The 17,919-nt window shown below is 36.9% G+C and overlaps 2 protein-coding genes across 2 annotated transcripts in view; one reads left to right on the top strand and one right to left on the bottom strand.

The window, feature by feature from the left end:
• COPS4 (COP9 signalosome subunit 4) overlaps nucleotides 1-8,554 on the top strand; it is a 36,362-nt gene extending 27,808 nt beyond the window's left edge. Inside the window, exons 8-10 of the mRNA XM_007127556.4 lie at nucleotides 881-996; nucleotides 3,170-3,254; nucleotides 8,056-8,554. Coding sequence (XP_007127618.1) covers nucleotides 881-996; nucleotides 3,170-3,254; nucleotides 8,056-8,189 — 335 coding nt within the window. The 3' untranslated portion in view covers nucleotides 8,190-8,554. The remainder of the gene's footprint in view (nucleotides 1-880; nucleotides 997-3,169; nucleotides 3,255-8,055) is intronic.
• A 5,420-nt stretch (nucleotides 8,555-13,974) lies between these two features.
• The window catches only part of LOC102974962 (placenta-specific gene 8 protein-like), a 33,454-nt gene continuing 29,509 nt past the window's right edge, over nucleotides 13,975-17,919 (bottom strand). The window contains exon 5 of the mRNA XM_007127555.1: nucleotides 13,975-14,286. The gene's annotated coding sequence lies outside the window, so the exon portion shown is untranslated. The remainder of the gene's footprint in view (nucleotides 14,287-17,919) is intronic.

Below are 17,919 nucleotides of genomic sequence, written 5' to 3' on the forward strand. Positions count from 1 at the left end.
TGCACTGAATTTGTAGATCAATTTGGGGAGTACTGCCATCTTAGCAATATTATGTCTTCCATATTTTCCTGTTTATTTAGGTCTTTATATTGGAAAGTTGCTTAAAAAGGAGATCTTAAAAGTTGTCACAAGAAAAAAAATTATAACTGTGTGAGGTGATGATGTTAATTAACTAAACTTATAGTGGTAATCATTTCACAATATATACATATATCAACTCACTATGTTGTACACCTTAAATGAAAACAATGTTATATGTCAATTATATCTCAATAAAACTGGAAAGGAAAAAGAAAGAAGTGGGTGAGCCACACCTTCAGGATGGGGCCTGAGGTCCATAACTTGGTCAGGCCCTGTATTATCTTACTTAAGGGAGGATCCTATGCCTGATAGCTCACGAAGGGATCCTGTTTTCCAAACATTTTTCACGTTTGCCTCAGCGTAAAGTGCTTGTGAAGTGCCCAGGGGAATAGAGATATTTCCATTGAGCAGTATTTTTTGACTTACCAAGCTTACAAACAGCATGATTGTTTGCATGATTTTTTGCTGCTGCTTGCTAATAAAAATATGTGCTTATAGCAAGAAAAGAAAAGTTAGTGAAGTTGATAGCTAGTCCAAGGAAGCAAAACCCCAAACCCAGAGGATTAAATCTGTTCAGCTAGTTAATAACTACTTGCCAATCATTTTCTAAATGTTATTTGTATTTAACTGCATGTTATTCAAAATGTATCAAGGGATTTTGGTTACTTTTAAAATTTTGATAGGAATAAAGGCAATGATTATGAGTTAGTACATGCCTAGAAAATTTTTAACAAGATGCATCTTTTAAGAGTGTAAAACTAGTTTCAAAATTATAACATTCTTAATATTTATATTTAAGGTTCTAGCATCTTGGACAGAGCTGTTATTGAACACAATTTATTGTCTGCAAGCAAATTATATAATAATATTACCTTTGAGGAACTTGGAGCCCTTTTAGAGATTCCTGCAGCTAAGGTATTTTCTTATTTCCAATACATAAAAGGAAGTTAAGAGACTAAATTATTGACATAAAGAGAAAATAAAATATATACAGTTGGACCTCCATATCTGCGGATACAAAACTTGTGGATATTTTGGAGGAATATTTTGGAGGGCCAACTGTATTCATTGTACTACTACATTTTATATAAGGGTCTTAAGCATCCGTGGATTTTGGTATTCATGGGGGCTACTGGAACCAATCCCCCATGGATACTGAGAGACGACTGTAATTGATAAATATTGGCAGTTGCAACAAAAATATACATTAAAAACCTAAGGTAAATGGAAAATTATTTGAATGTCAAAATAATACTGTAATGGAATTGTCTTTGATTTTGTTTTTTTTTTAAGTTGTATTTTATGGTAAAGTGACCTAGAATGGAAATCTTAAAGGGGTTCCAGGTTATGATACCCATTTTGTAAGAATATCTTTGTTTAGTATCTGTTTAAATCCACTTCATAGTGGTTTCTGATTTTTAACTAACATTTGATCTATGCCTTAATTCTTTTTTCTGCCCTAGATTGACCCAAAGTTTAAAAAGTTCATCTCTTTGAGAGAATGACTATGGTAATACTCTAGGCTATTCTATTGTAACTTCTGTGCTTGATTTAACTTAAGAAGTTGACTGAGTTATTAGGGAGTTAATTTTATTCTTAGTCACGATAACGTTTGGTTGGCTATGTATAAATTCCAAAAAAGTACCGGTCGTATTTAGAGGGTATTTCAGGTAACATCTACAAAACATTCTCTTAATTTTAAATAACAGTAAAAGCAAGCAATCAACCTTACTTTTACCTAACTTGTAGAACTTTTTTTTTAACATCTTTATTGGAGTATAATTGCTTTATATTGTTGTGTTAGATTTTGCTGTATAACAAAGTGAATCAGCTATATGTATACATATATCCCCATATCCCCTCCCTATCTCACCCTCTAGGTGGTCACAAAGCACCGAGCTGATCTACCTGAGCTGATCTCCCTGTGCTATGCCACTGCTTCCCACTAGCTATCTATTTTACATTTGGTAGTGTGTATATGTCAGTGCCACTCTCTCACTTCATCCCAGCTTACCCTTTCCCCTCCCTGTGTCCTCAAGTCCATTCTCTCCGTCTGCGTCATTATTCCTTTCCTGCCCCTAGGTTCTTCAGAACAATTTTTTTTTTTAGATTTCATATATATGTGTTAGCGTACGGTATTTGTTTTTCTTTTTCTGACTTACTTCACTCTGTATGACAGACTCTAGGTCCATACACCTCACTACAAAACTTGTAGAGCTTAGAGTCATGTAGTTATGGTCACATCCCCTTTTATCTGTTGGTGAAATTTTAATTTAGTATTTTCTAATACAGTTCCTTTACGTGTACACATTCAACACACAGTAAAGGAAGTGGAACAATTTCGGAACCAAGGCTTCAGTTACCATTAAAAGCTGCTTTCTTCTTAGGCTTTGAGGTATGATCCCTTGCTGAGACTAAGGGAAGTGAATATATTTTTAACAATAAATGCAAGTCACAGTCTGTTCAAGAGTGATTTAGGGTTGATTATGAAGATGGTCAGAGTTACTAAAACGACTGTCACAACTCAGTTTGCTAAACAGACAGTAAACATGAAGTATTTCTTTAGGAATTAGGTAGAGGACCTTTTGCTCCCCTTTAATGGTCTTTTAAATCCTGTCGTTTCCCTTTTAAATTTGAACATTATTCCTCCTTTCCATTTTTTCTTCAAAAATATTACTGTCTTAGAGAGTTTTGGGGGTGATAAATACTGTGAAAATTGAAATGAAATAAAATAAGAAAAGCTAGGGATTTTTTTGAGATGTGGATCCCAGTGAGAGGAAAAATTGTTAGTTTGATTTTGAGCAGAGAGAAAAGTTGGTTAGAAGGCTAGATTCTTGCTTAAAATCTTACAGCAAGAAAAACAGATCCCAATTAACTTAAAATAATGGATTGTACCCAGAAGGAATTGTTGGGATATAACAGGCAGATTTATAAGATTTACTCTTGTAATGAATGGCAGATGAACACATACGTAAAGCTTAGTGATGGGTAGCTAAACCAAGAGCTTTCAGTTCTCTTGGTGAGAATATGTGAATAACTAGAAATGATAATTAAAGCGTCTAAGAATTTATTGGTTTTTTTCCAACAGGCAGAAAAGATAGCATCGCAAATGATAACAGAAGGACGTATGAATGGATTTATTGATCAGATTGATGGAATAGTTCATTTTGAAAGTAAGAAGTTTTGCTTGTTTATATCATAATGAAATGGCAGCGAAGTGTTGTATATTTGTGATTAAAACATGTTGAGCAATTTCCTTTGACCCAGAATCTTACTACTAGAATGAGCTTATTTCCCAAAGAAATAATTTAAAATAATTTTTATGAACTTATATTCATGAATCTAATTAATGCAGCATTTTCTATGCGGTGGAAAAATTTGAAACTGGAATTGTTATATTAGTTCACTCATTTACTCACCAAACATTTATTGACCACATACCGTGTATTGGGCATGTAGAAATGACAGTTGCATTCCTGTTCAGCAGCTCACTAAACTGATGAAGGCAGACAAGTAAGTAGATCTCTTGTCTTTCTCATTGTCTAATACCTCCTCAGCCCTTCTTCCCACCTCATTTATGCCCTGGACCTTACCCAGAACCATTCCACTTGTACAGTTTTAATTTGAAGTATCCCACTCTGACCATGACCATTTCCCAGCCTTTCTAGTGGTCTTTCTCCGGTACTTCTACTTCACCTCTTCCTTGACTGCATTGGAGCCTCTGGTCTATTGACTTTCACTTTCTTTCAGTCAGCTCAGCCCTTTTTTAACCTTTACTGTTCTTCCTATCCAGCTTAGATTTCATGATTCATCATGAATTATGAAATCAGGATTTCAATCATTTTCATGATTCAGTTACTTCTTTTACAGATGCCCCAGAACACTTGCCTGCGAACTTTTTATTCCTGCTGTCCAGCAAAAACTTCACCTTGAATGAACCCATTCTCCATCTTTTCCGTGCCTGTACTTGAGTAACTAACTAACGTTGCTGGAGAAGAGTCAGAGCACCAGACAGATTGATACCACTGCAAAATTCAAGGTCCTGAATTCTCGATGCTGCCTGGGATTCTTGATACATTTCTCAAGTCCACTTTTTCCCTACTCTGCAGTGACTATTTCAGATTTCATTTTCCTAAACCTCTGACTTTTCTCCTCCTTCACTATCTGTTCAATATAGATCTAATTCTGTCTTTTACTTCTTTCGTGTTATATGGGAGATGGTTTCCATCTCTCTCTCCAGTTCTTCCTCTTGCACTTTGGATCCCTTCTCTGAACTCTGTCACTCCCTGCTCCAAAAAAGAAATCTTTTTTAGGAACCTGAGCTTAGCAATTATTTTGTCTATTTTCATCCTTTTTTTCTCTGTTGGCTTCTTCTTATCAATATTTAAACATGGTCAGGTCTCTTCCATTTTAACAAAAATCCTTTTATCTTTCAGGCTTCATCCTGACTTTTCCGCATATTGAATAGGGTTGATCACTCACTCCTTTTTGAGTGCCCCCGCCCCTTCTTGACTTCTGTCATCTCCTTCACCCTATTCTCCTGTTTTCCCTCCTATTTCTCCAGGTATTCTTCCCAGTTGTCTTTGTAGATTCTATAGTGCTTTAAATTTAAATATTGGGGTTGCTTAGGACATACTCCTCAGCCTTTTTCTCCTCACTCTGCTGTTACCCTAGGTAATCTCACCTATTCCCATTGATTCAGTTACCATATCTATGCAGACAGTGCTTAGATTTCTAGTGTAAATCTCCCTTCTGAGTCCAGATTCAGCAGCTCTAATTGACTAATAGGTGTTTCCCACCTGATTGCTTCGTGGGCTTCTCAGAATGAATATACCCAAAACTGAATTCACTATCTCCTCCACTGCCTGCCTCCCAAAATAGCCAGCCAGCCAGCCAGCCAGAAACTACACTGTTCACTTTCTCCAGCATTCCTTATCCTTGACCCCTTCTCTTCTTCACTGCCCAGAATCCTTTGAATTTTACCTCATAGTGTATCTGGAATCCATGTACTTTTCTTCATTTCTTACTGTCACCAGCCTGTTCTGAACCCCCAAAACCCCTTCTGGGCTTAAGAAATAGCCTTTTAGCTTTTCTTCTCACATCTGCAATAGCTCCTTTCTAGTCCAGTTGCCCTAGTAGAGCCAGAGGGATTGTGATCTTTTAAAAATGCGAACAAACAGAAAAAAAAGAAATAAAAACCAAATTATTAAATGTTACTCTCTTCCTTGACATGCTGATGAATGGCTTCCCCATTGCTTGTAGAGTAAGATTCTACAAAGTCTCCAAAAGGTCCTGCGTGATCCTTTATGGTTTTCTCTTTCCAATCCAGCTCACAGGACTTTTTGTTTTTTCCAGCATTGTAAATTCTTTCCCACTTTAAACATTCCAAAATAGTCATCCCTCTCCACAAGCAGCCTCTCCAGCCATCTTCTATTTGTCCCCATGTCTTAGTTTGAACAATGTTAATCAATAATGCTTTTCCTGACTTCCCAGGTTAGGTATGGCTTTAAGTTACATGTTCTTGTCACCCTGAATTTGTCTAAATGTCTGTTTCTGTTAACCAAGCTCAGCTTCCCAGTGATAGATATTAAGTGTCTCTTGTTCTCCATGGTATAGCCAACATTTTTTCCAGTGCCCTGTACGTTGTAAGTGGGAAATAAATAATTATTGAATGAGCACAGTGTATGATGAAGAGTATAGCAGAGGCGTCACCAAGTAAACACAATTTAAATTAACGTATACCAACTTGATAGAATATGGGATATTTTACTTTCTAATTTTCTTAGATTTAAAAACTACAATGGTAAATCTGCTCATAAGAAGTAAAACATTACAAGGATGAATAAAGGAAGAGTCTGTAATGTCTTTCCACTTTCACCTGCATTCCTCTGATCCCAGCTCCCTGGCATTACTAATGTCAGTCTAAAGTCTCGTGTGCCTTTCTACATGCTTATATAGATAAGTAAAAACATGTAGAGATTTTTTAAAGTGGCATTATACTTTAAAGTACATCGTGTTCTATGAAGTGTCGTTTGTTTGTTTGTTAGGGGTTGTTTTTTTTTTCTACTGCTTGGCACGTGGAACTTCCCCGACCAGGGATCTAGCCCATGCCCCCTGCAGTGGAAGCTCAGAGTCTTAGCCACTGGACCACCAGGGAAGTCCCAAAGTGGTTTTCTGTTTTTTTTTTTTCGGTTAATGTACCGTGAATATATTTGCAAGTCACTAGATATAAATCTAATTTATTTGTTTTAATAGCTGCATAATATTTCATGGAGTTCAACTATTCACCTGTTGATGGACATTCAGGTGGTTTCCTTGTGCATATCTTTATACACTGGGACACTTAGTTCTATAGAACAGAGTCTCAGAAGTTGCATACTTTGCATCAGAGGATATACATGTTTTGATTCTTAATAGCTACTGCCAGTTTGCTTTCCAGAAAGGTGTAGCCATTTACACTTCCACCAATATGAGAGAATGAATCTTTAAGAGCTGGATATTATTCTTCTTTTTATCTTTTGCCAATTGTTGGGGGGAAAATACTATGTTATTGTTTTATTGTGCATTTCCTTGGCACTAGTGAAGTTTAATATCTTTCCATGTATTGGCCATTAGTATTTCCTTTTCTGTGAATTCATGTTAGTTTTTCTTGTCTATTTCCTTCCTTCCCCCTCCACACCTTTCCTATCTGTGTTACAGATATTTTTCTCTTTCTATCAGTTGTGTTTCTGTAACGCAATGCATAGCATAAACACATTTAAAAGCTCTTTTGCAGCCAAATACGTCCATTTTTAATTTTATGGCTTTTGTGTTTTCTGTATTGATTAAGAAAGTCTCCCTCCCACCTAGACGGGTGTGATAGGGAGGGTGGGAGGGAGACGCAAGAGGGAGGGGATATGGGGATATATGTATATGTATAGCTATTCACTTTGTTATAAAGCAGAAACTAACATACCATTGTAAAGCAATTATACTTCAATAAACATGTTAAAAAAAAAAAGAAAGTCTCCCTCATTTTGGGATAAAATTAATATTTTCCTAAAATTTCTTCTAATATTTTATTTATTGTTTTATATTTAGAAATTTAATCTGTCTGCAGTTCATTTTTGTGTATAATTTTAAGGCGTGGTCTAGTTGGTTTTTTTTAAAGATGGATTGCCAATTATGCAAATATCATTTATTAAATAAAACATCCTTTCTGATCTTTGGCGTATATTGGGTTCCACATATATGTTCGGATCTATTTCTGTACTCTATTTGGTTCCATTGATCTGTAACAATATTAGGTAATAAATTTATAGTAAATTTTACTGTTAGTAAAGCAATCCCTATTCCTCCACTACTATTTTTTAATTGAGTTGAAATTCACATAACATGAAATTAATCATTTAAAAGTGAAAAATTCAGTAACATTTAGTATGTTTACAGTGTTATGCAACCATCATCTCTACCTAGTTCCAGAACATTTTCATCTTCCCAAAAGGAAATCCCATGCCCCTTAAGCAATTACTCCTCATACCTCTCTCCCCAATCCCTGGCAACCAGTTTCTATTCTGTCTCTGTGGATTTACCTGTTCTGGATATTTGATATGAATGAACCCATACAATATGTGACCTTTTAGCTTCTTTCACTGAACGTAGTGTTTTCAAGTTTCACTTTCCCCAGTTGGTGGCAGTGTCTTACGAAGCAGTAGACATTGGTGAGAGAACAGGTGGCCTCAGTGAAGTTGTCTGTCTGACTGCTGCAGTTGAGGTGGTTTGGTTTTATTTTGTGTTTTTTTGTTTTGTTTATACTTTGTGCCAGTGATTGGGGTACTTTTCTTAACTGTTTCTTAATTAGCTTAATTTCATTAACTAAGATTTTTGGAGTAAACGTTTAAAAATCAATGTTACTGTATTTATCTTCTAACTCAACATTCACTGTGGTTGCAAAGGAGTAATTTCAACTTTGTACATTATTCCTTTTTTCTTTAGCACGAGAAGCCCTGCCAACATGGGACAAACAGATCCAATCGCTTTGTTTCCAAGTGAATAACCTTTTGGAGAAAATCAGTCAGACAGCACCAGAATGGACAGCACAAGCTATGGAAGCCCAGATGGCTCAGTGAATCCTTGCAGACCTTCTGTGCACATTACATCCTTTTCCATGTTGTACAGATTAATTTCACTATCTCTCAAAAACATTTGCATTATGACCTTACATATTTCAATCCCTTTTATGCTGGATTCAATTTAAAGAAGACATTATTAGAGCAGAAAGTACAAGCATTTAAAAATATGTAGTTCCCATTTATTCAGGATCTCTGTATCAGGCTAACTCAGATGTTTTGAAAGCTTTTTCTTTAAACAGAGTAAGTGAAGTATCTGTGGCTAAAAAGTTTGGGATTTGTGATAACTTTGTAGTTATGTAAAACTTAAGTACTTTGTGCCTCTCCACATGTGGTTATTCTAATAAATGGAGAAGTGAGCCAAATAAAAGTAGTACTTTGTTTTTAATTAGTGAACAGTGTTTTGTTCCTTTTTCCTTTCAATTAAGCAATTATTTATACTATATGCAAGAAATGCAAAGATAAGCCAAAAAGCCTGTTCTCCAGGCATTCACAGAGTCACAGAGCTAAGAGTCAATATATGAAATACTTGTAGTTGTACCAAGTACTAGAGTACACAGGCAGGAGCTTTTCATTTAGCAGAGAGAGATCAGGGAAGACTCCTCAGAGAGGATTATTCCAGCCTTGCTTTATAGCGAAAACAGGGAAGAACTTTTAAAAAAGAGTTTGTAGGCAATTACCAGTTTCAGCTCCAGCATATAAGGAGCTGAAGTCATCACTCCATCCTCACAGCAAGACACATCTCACAGCATGCAAGGACAGATGGATAATGTAAGCAGACAGATTGAAATTTCAGAACTATAAAATTTAAAAAAATACAGTTGATACGCTAAGAGAGGATGGAGAAAATGGAATCATAAGAAAAAGGCTGAACAGGTGGAAAAATCAATGCCTTTTCTCAGATCCGAAGGAGAATTGAGGTCATAGGGCAAACCACCACTCCTAAAGTGGAGAAACAGCCAGATAGAATCACATTAGAGATCAGCTTACCAGGAGCAGACCTGCTTGGGCCAGTAACTGATATGAACAGTGAAATGGTAACTTTGACAAATTACTGGATGCTAACTGGCTTGACAGTTAAAAACTCCACTCTTAGGAGAACCTCCACACTTTATAGGATTTACCCCCAGGAACCCCACCAAGTTCTCATGATTAAGATCAGGGATCCCCTTGTGTTTCAGGGGAGGAGAAGGTAACTATTTTGAAATACACCCAGATCATTTTCCATGACAAAGTCCTGCCCTCTGAAGGAAATTACTCTACCAGAGCCTTATCTCACCGGGGGAAAAGCAAGTTAGACAATTTCAGCCCCCTTTAGCCTTCTTATATCATGGGAGAAGAGAAATAAATGTCTAAGAAATACTTCTGAAGGTCACAGCCCAGGGACCTAGGCCAAATAAAAGACAGAGATATAAGATTATTGAATGCTTCCCAAATACCCTTCCACCTTGACAACAGAGTTCCAGTGTAGTATCTGTGGAGTATGACTGAGAGCTCCAAGACAGACTCTTTAAGAAAGAATTCTTAGGGAAAAAACACAACAGGGAAGAAGACAAAACAACAGGGAAGGTAGAGGAAACAAGCCTCTGCCACTTAGAGCTACAGAAAACGTTAAGTACTGCCTAGCTCCTATCTAGATGAACATAAAACCTTATACTAAAAGCCTAATTGCCTCAGTTCCTATTTCCTGATACGTCATGTCTGGCCTCCAACCAAAAAATTACGAAGGATGATAAAAGGCAAGAAAAAGCACAATTTGAAGAGACAAATGAAGCATGAGAACCAGACTCAGATATGGCAGGGATGTTGAAATTCTCAGAACAGAACAGAAATTTAGAGTAGCTATGTTTAATTTGCTAAGGGCTCTCATGGAAAAAGACAACATGCAAGGACAGATGGGTAATGTAAGCAGACAGACTGAAGTTTCAGAACTATAAAATTTTTAAAAATATACTTGATAGCTAAGAGGATGGAGAAAACAATCATAAACTGCTCAGTTAAAATCAGAGCGTCAACAATAGAGTGTCAAAATACATGTGGCAAAAACTGATAGAACTGCAAGGAGAAGTAGACGAGTCCACTACTATATTTGGAGACTTCAATACCCGTCTATCAGCAATGGACAGATTCAGCAGGCAGAAAAGTAGTAAGGACATAGTTGAACTCAACAGCACCATCAATCAATTGGATCTAATTGTTATTTCTAAACCACTTCATCCAACAACAGCAGAGTACACTCAAGCTCACAGAACATTCACCAAGGTAGACCACATCCTGGGACATAAAACACACCTTAACAAGTTAAAAAGAATAGATATCCTAAAATGTATGCTTTCAGACCACAATGAAATGAAACTGAAAATCAATAACAGAAAGATACCTGGAAATTCCCTCAAAACTTGGAGATTAAACAACGTACTTTGGGACTTCCCTGGTGGTCCAGTGGTAAAGAATCTGCCTTCCAATGCAGGGGATGTGGGTTTGATCCCTGGTCAGGGAACTAAGATCCCACATGCTGTGGGGCAGCTAAGCCCATGTGCCTCAACTAGAGAGTCCGCATGCCACAAACTACAGAGCCCACAAGCCCTGGAGCCTGTGTGCCACAACTTGAGAGATGCCTGTGAGCCACAGTGAAGAGCCCTCGTGTCGCAACGAAAGATCCTCCATACTGCAACGAAGATCCCACATGCTGCAACTAAGACCTGGCGCAGCCAATAAATAAATAAATAAAAAATAAACAACATACTTCTAAATAACATATGGATTAAAGAAGAAATCTCAAGAGAAATTTAAAAATATTTCAAACTAAATGAAAATGAAAATACAACTTATCAAAATTTATGGGCTGCAGTGAAAGCAGTGCATATCTTAGGAAAGAATAAAGATCTAAGATCAATAATTTAAGCTTCCACATTAGGAAACTAGAAAAAAAGCAAATGAAATCCAAAGTAAGCAGAAGGGAAGAAATAATAAAAATTATAATAGAGGGTAAATCAGTGAAACTTGAAAACAGGAAGTTGATAAAGAAAATCAATGAAACCAAAGTCTGGTTCTTTGACACGATCAATAGAATTGGCAACTCTAGCCAGACTAAGATAAAAAGAGAAGGCAAATTACTAATAGCAGGAATGAAGGGGGCCATCACTACAGATCCTATGAAGAATAGAAGGATAATTAAGGAATAATATGAACAACTCTGTGCTGACAGATTTGGTAACCTAGATGAAATGGACCAGTTTCTTTGAGAGACATAATCTACCAAAAGTCTCACAAGAAGAAATAATCTAAATAGGCCTATATCTATTAAAAATTTTTAATCAATAATTAATAACCTTCCATGTCAGAAAGCACCAGGCCCAGATGGGTTTACTGATGAATTCTATCAAACATATAAGGAAGAAACCACACCAACTCTCTATAATCTCTTTCAGAAAATAGAAGCAGGGAACACTTCTTAATCCATTCTATGAGGCAAGCATCACCCTTCCACCAAAAGCAGATAAAGACATTACAAGAAAGGAAAACTGCAGTCCCATATCTATCATGAACATAGATGCAAGAATTCTTAACAAAATATTAGCGAATCAAATTCAGCAGTACAGAAAAAGAATTATACACCATGACCAAGTGGGATTTATTCCAGGTGTGTAAATTGGCTCAACATTCAAAAATCAGTTAATGTAATCCATCACATCTACAAGCTAAAGAAGAAAAATCATTTGATCACATCAATAGGTACAGAAAAAGCATTTTACAGAATCCAACACCTACTCATGATAAAAACTTTCAGCAAACTAGGAATATAGGGGTAACTTCCTCAATTTAATAAGGAACATGTACAAAAAACCTATAGCTAACATCATAATGGTGAGAAACTAGATTGCTAGATTCTTTCCCCCTAAGATCAGGAACAAGGTGAAGTTGTTTGCTCTCACCACACTTTTTTTTTTTGGCCGTGCCTCATGGCTTTCTGGATCTTAATTCCCCGACCCACACCCTTGGCAGTGAAAGTGTGAGTCCTAACCACTGGGAATTCCCTCACCACGCCTATTAAACTTTGTACTGGAAGTCCTAGGTAATGCAATAACTCCAGAAAAGGAAATTAAACTTTAAATACAGACTGGGAAGGAAGAAATAAAACTATATTCAAAGTTGACATGATTATGTAGAACATCCCAAGGAATCACATAAAAATAATTTCCAGCAACTAATAAGCAGTTATAGCAAAGTTGCTGGATACAAGGTTAATATACAAAAGTCAGTTTCTTTCCTATATATATAACACTGAAGAGCTGGAATTTGAAATTTGAAAAAAGTATGTGTGTTGAAAGTAGGGAAAATAGGGAATTTGTAGAATGAAAAAATAGTGGGAGAACAGGCTAATGAGGTAGATTGAGGTTATATTGTAAAGCACCAGGGAAATTTTTTTAGGATGTTTACAGTTTACTCATGGCAAGCTGTGTACAGGATGGATTGGAGAGAAGGCAATGGGAGCTGGAGTTACTAGAGGCAGAGAAACTAGTTCAGGAGTTATGAATGTGAGTCTCCAAAGACATAATTAGGGCTTGGACTACATCCATGGCAGTGCAGACAAAGACGAGAGGACAGATTAATTCATTCAATAAATGATTTCAGTATGTATCTACTAGGTGTCAGGCATTGTTCTAGGCACCACAGATACAGCAACAAACAAAACAGATCATCCACTGGGGGTATTAAGTGGAGTTTAAGTGACAGAAGTTGGTGTCGGATTAGATGTGAGAAGCAGGGAGAATGGTATGCTGAGACAGTTTAGGTTTCACTGATATCTAGATTTCTCATCTTAAACAACTGAGTGGTAATATCTTTTGACCTGTTGTGTAGAGAAGGGGTAGGGCACATCCAGATGGACTTGTTTAGTAGGCAGCTGAAGAGACATTCTGAAGATCAATAGTAAGGGAGAAACTAGGAATACAGTCCTCCTTGGTGTATAGGAGGCGTTTGAAGACACGGGAGCAGAGGACTCTAAGAAGAACGTGAGTTGTAAAAGGAGTGGGCCAAGGAAAGAACCTTGCAAAGCACCTACATCTATAAGGCAAGTAAAGAAGGGCAAAACACTCTAGTTTGTTGAATGCCTCTTAAGTTCCAGGTGCTTTTACATTTTATCTCACTGACATTTCACAATATACTTATAGTGAAATATCTACTTATAGTAGATAGTTTTGCCTCCCCCAATCCCCCACCCCAACAAATGAAATGGACTCAGAAGTGTAGGAGGAGAACAAAAGGAAATTAGGAAGTGAGATTTTCATCAGGGTACAATGTTGCAGAGGATCAAACAGGTTGAGAAATGTGAAAAAAATAGTTTCTTCACACATTTATCCATCAATATTTCATCAAAATTGAATCATATTGAATTGATAATTGAATTTTCATTACTTGCTCTGATACTTCATATCCAAAAGAGAAAGAAAATCAATAACACAACAATGAAACCATCAGGTATGCAGTTGGGAAGCAGAGCATAGTGCATTGTTGCTTTGTCAGCATTGATAATGCTTATAGATAACGTGAAAAGGAGCAAAAGTGTTGGCTAAATGTACCATAAGTGTCTTAGAATAGTTGTCTGTAGCTGTTTTCTCTATCTCTTAAACTTCTTAGAGGAAAGAGAGCTGAGTAGCTGTGGACCGAAATCTCCTGTTAGGAAACCAAACTACGAGAACCAAATTATGAGATTGACCCTTGAAATTGACTAATGACATAAGGACATTTTATTGAGAGCAAAGAAGCATAAAGAATCATATTAGTACAATCTTTTATTTGGTTTATATTTTAAATGTGATACAAAATTTATAAGCCAGAAAATTAAATAGCAAGGAGAAACTAAGTTGGACCATTTAGCAAAACTAAGGGACAACATTCCTTTAAAATAGATCAAAGTTCAATTTTTTTAACCCATTGATTGTGATTAAACATACCAATCATATTTCAGTTGTAAAAAGTGGAGAAGCACTCAAGCTGAAGAGGTGTGGAGCTGATTTTAATTGCTTCAGTAAGAGCTCTTCACGAGGTCAGGAGAGAGACCACAGAAGAAAGGAAAGAAAAAAAAGCTCTTCACCTATAAGGGACAGACAAAAAATAGGGTTAAATTTTCTCAATCTACTCTTTTATTTTTAATAAAGGTTTAATTTTAGAATCATTTTAGATTTACAGAAAAGTTGCAAAGATAGTACAGAGAGTTCCCATATACCTTGCACCAGTTCCCTTATTGGTTAACATCTTACTGTGGTAGGTTTGTCACCACGAACCAATGTTGATAGATTATTAATCAAAGCCTATCCTTTATTTAGATTCCTCAGTTTTTACCTAATGTTCCTTTGCTGTTCCAGGATCCCATCTAGATGGTGTATTACCTTTAGTCATCATGTTTCCTTAGGCTCCTCTAAACTGCAATAGTTTCTCAAACATTCCTTGTTTTTGATGATCTTGACAGTTTTTAGGAGAATCTGCCTCAATTTTTGTATTTTGTACAATGGGCCTCAATTTTTGTTTGTCTAATGTTTTTCTCATGGTTAGACTGGAGTTGTGGGGTTTTGAGAGGAAAACCCTAGAGGTAAGGTGCCAATCTCATCACATCATTTTAGGGGTACATGCTATCAACAGGACACCACTGATGATGTTAACTTTGATATTAACTGGCTGAGGTAGTTTTGTCAGGTTTTTCCACTGTGAAGTTAGTTTTTTCCCTCCTTTTCATACTATACATTTTGAAAGAAAGTTGCTGTGCAAACCCACACTTCAGGGGTGGGGAATTATGCTCTATCTCCTTGGGGGAGGTATACCTACATAAATTATTTAAAATTCTGTATTTCTGGGAGATTTGTCTATTCTCCCTTCCTTGTTTGTTTTTAACATTTTTATTGGAGTATAATTGCTTTACAATGTTGTGTTAGTTTCTGCTGTATAACAAAGTAAATCAGTTATATGTATATATATATCCCCATATCCCCTCCCTCTTGAGCCTCCCTCCCACCCTCCCTATCCCACCCCTCTAGGTGGTCACAAAGCACCGAGCTGATCTCCCGGTGCTATGCAGCTGCTTCCCACTAGCTATCTATTTTACATTTGGTAGTGTATATATGTCAGTCCTACTCTCTCATTTCGTCCCAGCTTCCCTTTCCCATTCCCCGTGTCCTCAAGTCCATTCTCTACCTCTGCATCTTTATTCCTGTCCTGTACCTAGGTTCATCAGAACCTTTTTTTTTCTTTCAGATTTCATATATATGTGTTAGCATATGGTATTTGTTTTTCTTTTTCTGACTTACTTCACTCTGTATGACAGACTCTAGGTCCATCCACCTCACTACAAATAGCTCAAGTTCGTTTCTTTTTATGGCCAAGTAATATTCCATTGTATACATGTGCCACATCTTCTTTATACATTCATCTCTTGATGGACATTTAGGTTGCTTCCATGTCCTGGCTATTATAAATAGTGTTGCAGTGAACACTGTGGTACATGACTCTTTTTTTTTAATTAATTAATTTATTTATAGGCTGCGTTGGGTCTTCGCTGCTGTGCGTGGGCTCTCACTAGGTGTGGCAAGTGGAGGCTACTCTTCGTTGCAGTGTGCAGACTTCTCACTGTGGTGCCTCCTCTTGTTGTGGAGCACGGGCACTAGGTGCACAGGCTTCAGTCGTTGTGGCTCAAGGGCTCTAGAGTGCAGGCTCAGTAGTTGTGGCTCGTGGGCTTTGCTGCTCTGAGGCATGTGGGATCTTCCCGGACCAAGGCTCAAACCCGTGTCTCCTGCATTGGCAGGTGGATTCTTAACCACTGTGCCACCAGGGAAGCCCCATGACTCTTTTTGAAATATGGGTTTCTCAGGGTATATGCGCAGTAGTGGGACTGCTGGGTCGTATGGTAGCTCTATTTTTAGTTTTTTGAGGAACCTCCATACTGTTCTCCATAGTGGCTGTATCAATTTACACTCCCACCAACAGTGCAAGAGGGTTCCCATTTCTCCACACCCTCGCCAACACACCCTCGCCAACATTTATTGTTTGTAGATTTTTTTTTTTTTTTTTTTTTTTGCGGTATGCGGGCCTCTCACTGTTGTGGCCTCTCCCGTTGATTTAAGTCTTCTGCCCATTTTTGGATTGGGTAATTTGTTATTTTGATATTGAGCTGCATGAGCAGCTTGTGTATTTTGGAGATTAATCCTTTGTCAGTTGCTTCATTTGCAAATATTTCCTCCCATTCTGAATGCTGTCTTTTCGTCTTGTTTATGCTTTCCAGTGTCTGGCCTTACATTTAGGTCTTTAATCCATTTTGAGTTTATTTTTGTATACGGTGTTAGGGAGTGTTCTAATTTCATTCTTTTACATGTAGCTATCCAGTTTTCCCAGAACCACTTATTGAAGAAGCTGTCTTGTTCTCCATTGTATATTCTTGCCTCCTTTGTCTAAGATAAGGTTACCATATGTGTGTGGGTTTATCTGTGCACTTTCTATTCCATTCCATTGATCTATATTTCTGTTTTTGTGCCAGTACCATACTGTCTTGATTACTGTAGCTTTGCAGTATAGTCTGAAGTCAGGGAGCCTGATTCCTCCAGCTCTGTTTTTATTTCTCAAGATTGCTTTGGCTGTTCAGGGTCTTTTGTGTTTCCAAGCAAATTGTAAAAATTTTTGTTCTAGTTCTGTGAAAAATGCCATTGGTAGCTTGATAGGGATTGTACTGAATCTGTAGGTTGCTTTGGGTAGTATAGTCATTTTCACAAGGTTGATTCTTCCACTCCAAGTACATGGTATATCTCTCCATCTGTTTGTATCATCTTTAATTTCTTTCATCAGTGTCTTACAGTTTTCTGCATATGGGTCTTTTGTGTCCTTAGGAAGGTTTATTCCTAGGTATTTTATTCTTTTTGTTGCAGTGATAAATGGGGTTGTTTCCTTAATTTCTCTTTCAGTTTTTTCATCATTAATATATAGGAATGCAAGTGATTTCTGTACATTAATTTTGTAACCTGCTACTTTACCAAATTCATTGTTAATTCTAGTAGTTTTCTGGTAGCATCTTTAGGATTCTCTATGTATAGTATCATGTCATCTGCAAACAGTGACACTTTTACTTCTTCTTTTCTGATTTGTATTTCTTTTATTTCTTTTTCTTCTCTGATTGCTGTGGCTAAAACTTCCAAAACTATGTTGAATAACAGCGGTGAGCATGGACAACCTTGTCTTGTTCCTGATCTTACAGGAAATGGTTTCAGTTTTTCACTATTGAGAATAATGTTGGCTGTGGGTTTGTCATATATGGCCTTTATTATGTTGAGGTAGGTTCCCTCTATGGCCACTTACTGGAGAGTTTTGATCATAAGTGTGTGTTGAATATTGTCAAAAGCTTTCTCTGCATCTGTTGAGATTATCATATGGTTTTTATCCTTAAATTTGTTAATATGGTGTATCACATTGGTTGAGTTGCATATAGTGAAGAATCCTTGCATTCCTGGGATAAACCCCACTTGATCATGGTGTATGATCCTTTTAATGTGCTGTTGGATTCTGTTTGCTAGTATTTTTTTTGAGGATTTTTGCATCTATGTTCATCAGTGATATTGGTCTGTAGTTTTCTTTTTTTGTGTGACATCTTTGTCTGGTTTTGGTATCAGAGTGATGGTGGCCTCGTAGAATGAGTTTGGGAGTGTTCCTCCCTCTGCTATATTTTGGAAGAATTTGAGAAGGATAGGTG

The sequence above is a fragment of the Physeter macrocephalus genome, chromosome 7 (assembly GCF_002837175.3).
Source record: "Physeter macrocephalus isolate SW-GA chromosome 7, ASM283717v5, whole genome shotgun sequence".
Taxonomy (NCBI): domain Eukaryota; kingdom Metazoa; phylum Chordata; class Mammalia; order Artiodactyla; family Physeteridae; genus Physeter; species Physeter macrocephalus.